The sequence below is a fragment of the Triticum dicoccoides genome, chromosome 5B, assembly GCF_002162155.2.
Source record: "Triticum dicoccoides isolate Atlit2015 ecotype Zavitan chromosome 5B, WEW_v2.0, whole genome shotgun sequence".
NCBI classification, from domain to species: domain Eukaryota; kingdom Viridiplantae; phylum Streptophyta; class Magnoliopsida; order Poales; family Poaceae; genus Triticum; species Triticum dicoccoides.
Genome location: NC_041389.1, coordinates 462,614,405 through 462,624,813, shown reverse-complemented (window position 1 = coordinate 462,624,813; position 10,409 = coordinate 462,614,405). Strand labels below are relative to the sequence as shown.

At 46.0% G+C, this 10,409-nt stretch overlaps 1 protein-coding gene across 1 annotated transcript; it reads right to left on the bottom strand.

Annotated features, from left to right (window-relative positions):
• Positions 1-264: 264 nt before the first annotated feature.
• LOC119310831 (protein SDA1 homolog) lies at positions 265-6,654 on the bottom strand. Its single transcript, XM_037586453.1, has 15 exons — positions 5,946-6,654; positions 5,096-5,272; positions 4,858-4,982; positions 4,651-4,783; positions 4,391-4,540; positions 4,212-4,265; positions 3,048-3,143; positions 2,881-2,940; positions 2,711-2,785; positions 2,570-2,623; positions 2,085-2,186; positions 1,346-1,996; positions 1,082-1,210; positions 856-963; positions 265-680 (listed from the first exon to the last, which is right to left on the bottom strand). Exons 1-15 carry the CDS (start codon positions 6,354-6,356, stop codon positions 531-533), a joined length of 2,475 nt encoding a protein of 824 aa, XP_037442350.1. The 5' UTR covers positions 6,357-6,654; the 3' UTR covers positions 265-530.
• Between the last annotated feature and the right edge of the window lie 3,755 nt (positions 6,655-10,409).

Genomic DNA, 10,409 nt, shown 5'->3' with positions numbered 1-10,409 from the left:
CTTTGTTTTGCGCTGGCGGCTGTTTGCACCCTACATCACACTACGTACACCTGCAGCTCCCTCCACCAAAATGCTGCACAGTCGGGAGACAACATTTTAATTAAATGCTACCAGGCCTAATGAGAAACGCACTCGAATCATGTCATTTCTGGATATCCCCTCGTGCATGGCATGTTCGGTTCAAATATACCGGTATTATGCAATGTACTCCCTCTGTTCATAAGTATAAGACGTTTTTGCAGATCAAATTGAACTAGAAAAACATCTTAAACAGATGTTAGTAACATTTTAGGCCAGTTCTATTAGCGGGATTCATATGACTCATCCAGCAAAGACGTTCAAGAATTCGTTGGCAAGATCCTCCAACGAGAAGAAGCTATTGGCTCCATTCCTTCCCAAAAGGAAAACGAATAACTAAAATACGGCCTTGCTGTAAACTGCATATCGTATGTAAACATATCATACACAATATCCTTACGACAGTCAAAATTTCTGGGCACCAATTGCAAAGAAGCAAACACGAGCCTTCATTATTTCCAGGCCTTCCGTCCCCTGAACTGCTTTCCTGAGTGCTTCGCTTTGGTCTTCTTCTCCTGGCGAGAACGCGCTGCCTTTGCTCTCTTTGCCGCCAGAGGCATCCTCTTCTGGTGCTGTTTCTGCTTATTGCTCGAACCACCCGTCTAACAGACACCAAAAAGAAAGTGATCAGACAAGGAATAGAAGGTCAAACAAAAATCCCCAGAAGAAAACATTACAGCACCGATGTCGTATATGGAATGCCACTGAGATCACACTTTCACCAGCCACAAACATGTAGCCCAGGCTAACATAAGGAAATAAGGTTCTTGGGTTTACCTTTTTCTGTTTAATAGCTGCTCTTGCTTGGTATTTTCCTCTATCCTCCCTTCCAGCTTTCACCATCTCTAATCTCTCTTCCTTGGTCATCTTTCTCTTGACGTGAGCCTGCATAAATAGTTTATATAGGTCAAGCGTATGTGCTTTTGCGTGTGCGGTCGGTGGGGAAGAATAGTTTATATAGATAAAATGTATGTGATTTTGTGTGCGGGGAGCGAGAGGATACCGCGAGCTCCGATGGATCAACGCGCTTCAAGCTAAGCTCATCAGTAGAAGGAAGTTTGAAGGTCACTGATCTTGTGTCACCCTTGCTGAGCCCATGTTGAACCAAAGCCAACTTTGCTGCTTTCTTTGCCTGAAACTCATGCACTTTCAGTAAAATGTTTGCTTAACAGCAATTTTAGTTTTGAACAAGAGTAGGTACTCTAAGCTTGAAACACAATGAATGAATGTATAACAGAAGTAGAGAAGCTATGCGAAATTCACACACCTTGAGCTCTTTTATGCGCTTAAAATCTTCATCGCCGAAAATTCTGCCAGCTTCATCTGTTGAAGCTTCAGCCTTCTTAGCTCCTGCTAACTTCTTCAGAGCTCGAAGGCTTGCATCTGCAGCATCAAGTTGTCCAATATAATCACTTAACTTTCTCTTCTGCACCTTGGAACCGCTGCCCTTTGATTTATCCTCCTCATCACTGTCTTCAACCTCCTGGTCCGAGTCTTCATTCTCTGAATCGTCATTGAGCTCCTCATCTTCATCCTCATCAGACGCATCAGTATCACCATCCACGTCAGAGTCGTCATCTAGTTCATCCATATCGTCATCACTATCATCCTCCTCTAGTTCCTCTGCATCATCTTGTTCCCCAGATACTTCATCTTCATGATCTTCACTAGCATCAAGCTTGTTTGATAAACTCTCCAAACTTTGCCGGGTACCACTCGCAGATGGCAACACTTCCTCGTCATCGGAATCAAAAGCATCAGACTCATCGTCTGAACCCCCCTCTGGTGACATCTCTTCATCTAGCAACTCAGCTCCAGGCACATCACTAGCAATAGTGGTTTCTCCAAATGCTTTTGGCCGAGCAGTTGGATCAATAGGACGGCCACGATCTTTCTTGACTAACAATGAAGGACAGATCTGAATTCAGAACAAAAGTAGGTTTAGCTAAGTGAAACAAAACTGCAAATGCCAAAACAGACACAGAATCTGCAAGAAAATATCTGACCTCCCTGAATAATGTGATAAGTGAGCGAGCGGCAATAGAAACAGCTTTCTCGTGGGACTTCTTATATAAAACAAGGTCTTGGAGTAGATCCTCATTCATCATCTGCAGATTTAGAGGAAGAATCAAAGGAAGTTAAGTGAGTAAAGGAACCGACAGTATCTTCCTGGGCATTCTAGAATCCATAGAGGACACAAGGTATGCAAGACTGCACGTTTAGTTTACAAGCATAAAAGAACAGCACCAGTGAAACTTTCCAAGCTCAAGATCGACAATATGGTAGACCACTACTAAAATTAAATAAACGAAGCCTGGTCATGTATAGCCAGAGTCTACGCGTCTTCATTTAGTTATGCTTAAAACTTTTAGTCACACAACTATCACAATCTTTTCAGTGTACCATCCATGAGTCTTTAACGTAGCACCACAAACTAAGTAAATGCACAGAAGTCTGAAACTGAGATGTCAGAGAAGAGCAAGGTAAGTACCAAAGGAATTCGCATGCAGATCTCTCTCACAACATTCAGGCCAACAGCAATAGCCTAAAAGAAGTCAATTAGTTAGACATATGCTCGAGTTAATCAGGAAGTACACACACTTCAAATGATGAATAAGCGAGTCGTGCAAACCTCAGGACGGGAACGATCATGCACAAATTGATTTACTATCTGCTTGAACAGCGGTTCAACAGCATCAGGAGGCACCTGCAAAAGAAACAAATTAATTTCGTTGTATTTAAAATATCCAGAGAAGTGACATCATTGGTTACAAAATACAGGGGGAAAGTACAGTGTCCAACCATCTCATGGCAAGCCTGTACTGCTGCAGCAAGTAGAGTAGTCACATCTCGTTGGTGAGGCTGCATTGCATAAGGGTAAAGGAATATGGCCACATCAGCATAGAATAGAACTAGCAATTTTTCAAAGGCTGATGCAAGCTAGGCATACTCTCAGTTAAGTAACATACTTGAACATATCTTTGAAGATATGGATAGAAGTTCAACAAAACCAAGTGATGCAGGCCAATAGTCCTTGCTATGACCTTCAACATCATCATCCTTACCTGCACATGCAATGGTTTTCCTTTAAACTGAAATGGTTCATGTTCACCAAAAAGTGGCAGAAGCCTAAGCTACAGAAGAGCATGCAATCGCATGCTAAATGTGGAAAAGGTTGATATGATAGCGAGCATATGAAGTCAGAACAAGCCGAAAAATAAGAACGGGATCTAACAATCTTAACCATTGGATGAAAACTAGCTCACACCAGCCACCTAAAGCAACCTATTTTTGGTTCCAGATAACACTTCTAATAATTACACCCTTGTAGACTACCCTTTAACCGCCTAGTGAGCTGAGCAACCGATCTTGCTGTACACAATTCAATAATTGAGATTTAAGAGCGTGTTTGGTTGAAGGCCTGGACTCTTTGCCTGAGAAAAAATGGTGCCTGGACAATGCCTGAGATGAAGGAAAATTGTGCCTGGCCAGGCAAGCCTGGTTGGTGAACGTTTGGTTCGTTTCCTTGCTTGTTGTTCTGTCCTTGCGTGCTTATAGAATTTTTAAATAGCAAATCTTTGCTGCTACTTGCTCCAGTTAGTACCAGGCAGGTGTGGAAGCATGTCCAGGCGCATGGGATGGGGCGCCTGGGCCAGGCAAATCACGCTGCCTGGGCTGACTAAGTCCTTTTATGTATTTTTTATTCTACTCGCCAGGCTAATCACACTACCGGCACAACCAGGCCAGGCAAGTACTTCCTTTCTCAGGATGCCAACCAAACAATCACCAGGCAGACTTCAGGCACAGCTCAGGCCAGGCGCGCAACAATGAGGACATCAACCAAACACACCCTAAGTCTGTATTCTCCTACTTTGAGGGTTGTTCTTACTCATGTCACAATACAAGTAATGTTAGAATCTGCATCAGCGAACATTTGAAAGATTGACCATCAACATAAGAAATTACAGACATCTATGACACCAACTTGATATAATAGGTTCATCATGAAATATGAGTAAACATATTTGCATAGTAGATAATGGTCACTGTGTAACCGAGGAAACCATGTCAACCTCCAAAAGGACAACACAGCAGCATGAAGGGATATTAGATATAGGAATAATAAGACCAACCTCAAATCGTTCATTGCATTTCTGTAGCCGAGAGAAGAGTTTCTCTGCAAAACCCTGTAAGAGCCCCAAAAGGAGTTTCAGCATGATAGAAGATCATCTCATCAACAGCAAGAAGTGGATGTGGCATCTCATTTTATCGTGGCAATGACACAGCTTGAAAATTTATGATGTTACTCTACCTGGGGATCCTTTAAATACGTAAGGGGCGAATAGTAATTGGAGCCAGTCTCCTCATTGGATTTACGTTGTTGCCTTTTCATACTACGAACTACACGCTCCAATTTAGCTTTCTTCTTTTTCTTACTAGCAGAGGTACCCTTGTGATTTGCCTGAGAAAAAAAATATCAAGAAAAGACAGAATGCATTAGAAGACACAAATGAAACCATAAGGTCTAAAATACTATCAATAGAGACCCAATATGCAAAACATCCAAATCACCTTGTAGACATCTTCTTTACTAAGTATAATATTTGGGTTTTGACTTGCTTCATCTTCACTACTGGCATCACTATCATCCTCTTGCTCAACATTTTCATACCCAATGAGTAATGAAATAGCAGCTGTCATAAGCCTGCATGTAGAATACACTCTTTTAGATAGGAAGCAACCAACAGCAAACACCTACATTTCCTTACAAAAATGTACCTCGAAGAGGGATGGAAACAAGCATCGCATATAGCATTTGCCGTGCGGTCATCAAACCAGACCCTTCGACGGTGAAGATCACATAGGATAGTAAAAGCCCTCTTTGCTCTCGACTCTTCCTCGCCCTGACAAACAGGAAATAATCAGATGAGGTGAGAAATGGCCTCAAGTGTATGCTTACCAGCTACAATGTTAAGCGTGATAATACTTCTTAAATCAAGTGTAAGATGTTGCAAACCTGTACTAATTTAAAAAGGATGCCTTGCAGTTTACGATTCTTGGCTTCATTCTTGTGCTTCTGATTCATCCTTCTGATGCTGTGTACAATATGCGAAAATGCAAGCTTTTTTACTGCTCGATCTCCAATGACTTGAAGCTCCATAAATAACTCCATGGTGTCTTCCAGATCAACAATCTAAACATTTAAGTAACAAAAGATTGCAATGATATAAGGTTGCGAAACTGAACTCAACAAGGCAAAGAAAAAAAACTCTTCATTCGGTAATGATCCACTCTCTAGTCCTCCTCCATTACCAAATAAAAAATGCGTCTAGAAACTCCACTGCGCCCCAGAGGCCCTTAAATTTTAAAGATGACAGCCAGACAATCACGGACTCGCAGTCCAGTTACACTTCCTAATGGGGCTGATAGAACATCAAATTTGGAAGGAAGAAAACCAAGACCATATACTCTGGGAACAGTGCTGGTTACAGTTCAGGTCAAAGTTCAAAACTTTCCGTTGAGATGATTTATCCTAGGCTTCAGCCATTGCATTACCGTAGTATCAGTATGAATGAATTCCTGAACAATGCAAAGCCCATCGGCCTAATTTGCTGCTATCCTATAATGTACCAACAGGTACACATCTTCTGTGGTTATAAGAAGCAAAACTGAAACAGAACATTTTTGCAATGTACTAGCAGAAAATTCTTCTCAACTGCCGTATACATTAACCACGATAAACAGACTCCACATCAATGAATTTGAACAATAATTCGTACCAATATATAGCTCAGTATCTCTTCTTGCCCACCAATACCAAACAAATTTCAATCTGAAGGCAACTAATGAATTGAAGAGGAATTCACCTTCCGATTGACCAGCAGTATGAGCGCCTGCACGAGGTGCACCCGGAGGCCGGACGGCAGCGCGCGGGCGTTGGTGTCGAGCAGGCCCCCGATGTGGTCGGGCAGGTCGGCGAGGTCGTTGGGGTAGAAGGGCGCGACGTGGGCGAGGAAGAGCGCGAGGTCGCCGAGCTCCTTGGCCGTCTCCCCGCCGCCGCCGCCGCCCGAGGAGGACGACGACAGCGCCGCCTGCTGCCGGAAGAGGAACACCGAGGACTCGAAGTGGCGCTGCAGCTGGCGGAGCTCCGTCTCGTACCCCTCCGGGTCGCGCTTCATCTTGGCCTGCAGCGCCGGCAGGCTGTGCCGCTCGCCCGCGCCGCCCGTGGCCGACGCGGAGGCCGCCTCCGGCGTGTAGGCGGGGGCGTGCTGGCGCATCGCCGCGGGAGGGGGGAAGGTTCGGGCTGCGTCGCCGGGGATGGACGCTCTAAAACCCTAGTAAGACGGTATGGGTGCCAAAAACACGCCTTTTTCCTCCGTAGAATAAATACTTTTGCAGCCGACGGTGGTCGGAGTCTTTGGAATGCGCGTCGCCGTCGCCGAGTTTCAGCGTTCTATTCTAAACGGAGGTTGTGTTCGGTGCGGCGGTCGTGGGCGTGTGGGCGTGGGCGTGCCGGCGGCTAGGGTTGGGATGCGGCTGCAGCCGTGCGGTAGTAGTGGGAGGGGAAGGAAGGAAGGAGGGCGGGGTGCCGGAGTTGATGGATAGTTGGGCCTTCGGGCAAAAACTGCTTTTGGTGGGTCGGCTCCAGGAAGCCCGTTACCTTTTTCATTGATGAATGTTTTTTTCCTACGTTCCAAATAAAATCTAGAAATCCCATATCCTACCCTAGCCGCCGAGGCGACTAGGGTTTATCTACTCCGGCGTCGTTCGTTGCCGTTGAGGTCTCCGGTAACCTGTCCGCGCAACCCACCCATCATACGCCAGCTCTTGGGCTGACTAAGGGGTCGGCTTGTCCTTCCACCCGGCCTCGGCGCGGTGTGGTGATCTAGGGTTTCGGTCGCAGCCATGGCAGGGGCAACTCCATCCAATGGAGGGGACAGCACTAGTGCTGGTAGAAGGAAGGGGAAGACCCCAGTCGATCTGGAAGCGGCAATGAAGAACATGAAACTCAAGAAAACAGAGATGGATGACGTGGTTGTTGGCGATGAGGAGATCGCGGAGCTGTCGAAGGCGGCCCGGTGGCTAGATGTTGCAAGGGTGAACACGACGAAGTATTTTAGCGTTGAATCCTTCAAGAACACAATGATCTTTGCATGAAGACTTGCCAACGAGCCAGAAATTCGAGAGGCTGATGACAATTTGTTTATCATCCAACTCTTCTATCTAGGGGATTGGAACAGAGTCATGCACCAGGGGCCTAATGGTTGCAATTGAAGAATACGATGGCAAAGGGAAACCAGACTTGGTTCAGCTGGATCGAGTTCATGTGTGGGCCCAAATTCACGACACCCCTGAGCTCTATAGGAAGGAGATGATCGTAGATCAATTGGCTCGCTGCATATGCCAAGTGAAGAGTGTGGAGATGAACCCTAACCGAGTGTTCGAAGGCAACTATGCCAGGGTTCGAGCAAAGATTAAACTGGCTGATCCTTTGGTGCGTTTTGCTCCCCTGAACATCAAAGGGGAAGGGCGGATCCTCCTGTCAGTCAAATATGAAAAGATTGGTTTCTTTTGCGAAGTCTGCGGCATCCTAGGCCACTCCATGGAGGAGTGTGGCGATGGGGGTTCATAGCCCTGAGGAGATTGAATATGGTGAGTGGATGAAAGACACTCGGAGATCCCTGCCAGAGAGCCAAAACCGTGATCCCGGCTGGAACAGGGGGAACTCCTCACGTGGACGCGGACGGGCCCGTGGAGGTGGTCGCGGCAGAAACAATGGAGCCAAGAAACGGTTATCAGAGGAGGCCGGACTGGGGGATGGAGCTGACACAGACGTAGATGATGATCTCAAGGATACGACTGAAAGCCCACTGAAGGGCAAGGGTGAGAAGGCGGGGACTAACCACCCCCAAACATCAGTTAGTCGCAAACTGAACATGGATGGAGAAGGCCAAAACGAAGCTGAGGGCAGTAAGGGTGACGCCGTGGATGCAACCATGGAAATGCAGCAAGGGGCTACGGCTTCAGTTCCTCCTCCTCCTCCATCGTATGTCGCCCCGAGAGATAGAAAGAAGCACAAGAACAGGAATTCTCCCAACAAAAACCAAAGCAACATGGACAGCGTGGCGGGTTCCTCGGAGGAGTGCCGCCAGGTCCAATGAGTCTCTCATGTTAGAACTGTCATGGGACGGGCAAACCCGCGACAGTTCGAGAGCTTCACGATTTCGCGAGGCAGTTTGCTCCGATGGTGCTATGTATAGTTGAAACTCAACTCCCTAGAGATAGAGTGGAGAACTTGGCAGGCACCCTAGGTTATGATAATGCATACACTATTAGTAGCTCTGGTAGAAGTGGAGGTCTCGGTGTTTTCTGAAATAATGAAATAAAGATTGAAAATTTTGGTTACTCTGCTTATCACATTGATGCTCATGTTACTTTTCCTGGAACTACACCATGGCGCCTCACAATGATGTACGGTGAATCACAGGTCAACGAAAGAGGGAAGACTTGGGACTTGTTAAGATCTCTCGCAGAAGATAAGGATCAACCATGGTTATGCTTCAAGGATTTCAATGAAGTCCTTAGTCTGAATGAACATGATGGAGTTGGCCATCGATGTATGACACATGTGAATGGTTTTAGGGACGCTGTTGATACATGCGGTCTCATGGACCTAGGCTTCTCGGGACCCAGCTGGACATTTGAGAAAAGAGTCGCCGAAGGCACATATACGAGGGTATGCCTCGACATAGCACTCGCCACTGCATCTTGGTCCAGCACGTACCCGGGGCAGAGCTATCCCACAAGTCTGCCACCACATCGGATCATCTACCGATTCTGCTACAGCTCTCACCTGGAAGAGATGAGCCGCACCAAGCCAAACCTTTCAGATATGAGATGATGTGGGAATCTCATGATGGTTTTCAGGCTACCATTGAACAACACTGGCAAGGCCCAGGGGCAAGCACAGTTGTTGAACTATGTGCAAAAATAAAATCGCTATCAAAAAACCTGAAACGTTGGGACCGGACCACTTTTGGCAGTGTCAAGGAGGAGACCAGAACTCTCAAGCTGCAGCTTGAGAGCATGCGTGCGGATCCATCTAGGACTGCACCAACTCATCAGGAGGAGAAAGTAAAAGATCGCCTAATAGAGCTCTATCATAGAGAGGAAGTCATGTGGCATCAAAGGTCATGGATCACATGGCTGGCGGCGGGCGATAAGAACACTAAGTTCTTTCACTTATGAGCCAGCTGACGATGCCTCAAAAACAAAATCAAAAGCCTACTCAGACAAGATGGAACTACAGCAGATGATGCAGCAGAGATGGAAAGTATGGTCACTGCTTTCTACAAAAATTTGTTCACATCCGAGGGGACGACGAACATGCATCAAGTGATCGATGTGGTGCCACGCAAAGTCACAAATGAGATGAACCAACGGCTCATGGCTGAGTACAACAGAGAGGAAATTAAAACGGCGTTGTTTCAGATGGCTCCTACTAAAGCACCAGATCCGGATGGGTTCCCGGCGCACTTCTTTCAGAGACATTGGGAGCTCTGTGGGGATGAAGTGTCCACAATCATTCTGAAAATCTTAAGGGGTGAAGACGAAGTTGAGGAGTTGAATGATACTATCCTAGTTCTCATTCCTAAGGTAACCAATCCCGCACTAGTGATGCAATTCTGCCCCATCAGTTTATGTAATGTACTCTACAAAATTGCGTCGAAAGTTATGGCAAACAGGCTGAAGTCCATCCTTCCTGTGATCATATTGGAGGAGCAACCGGCCTTTGTGGATGGAAGGTTGATCACAGATAACATCATCTCAGCTTATGAGTGTTTAAACTTTATGAAGAGGAACATATCAAAGAAAAATGGATTTTGTGCTCTCAAACTTGACATGATGAAGGCCTATGACGGATTGGAATGGGACTACCTTCGAGCTATCATGACTAAACTAGGGTTTGCTCCTGCCTGGGTCAACTCAGTTATGAGGATGGTATGTTCAGTCAAGTTTTCGGTTATGTTTATTGGAAAGAAACTTGAGCAGTTCACACCTTCATGAGGAATTCGACAGGGGGATCCAATATCACCTTACCTATTCTTGTTAGCAGCAGAGGGCCTTTTGTGCCTTTTAAAAAACCAGACAGAGTCATCTCCAGTGCATGGGATCAAAGTGGCAGACACGGCGCCGCCGGTAAGCCATCTTCTTTTTGCAGATGACAACCTGCTGTTAGTCAAGGCTAGTGTTGAGGGGCTATTCAGGTATCTTCTTTGTTGGAAACCTATGCCAAGCTTCAGGACAGGAAATTAACTTGGATAAGTCTT

What these genes read in the sequence shown, in the direction of transcription:
- LOC119310831 (XM_037586453.1), bottom strand. Translation starts at nt 6,356, where the DNA reads ATGCGCCAGCACGCCCCCGCCTACACGCCGGAGGCGGCCTCCGCGTCG. An exon ending in TCCTTTTTAAATTAGTACAG is followed by an intron (nt 4,983 to 5,095) that starts GTTTGCAACATC and finishes CCTGTTTGTCAG; the next exon opens with GGCGAGGAAGAGTCGAGAGC. An exon ending in TTATCACATTATTCAGGGAG is followed by an intron (nt 1,997 to 2,084) that starts GTCAGATATTTT and finishes TTCTGAATTCAG; the next exon opens with ATCTGTCCTTCATTGTTAGT.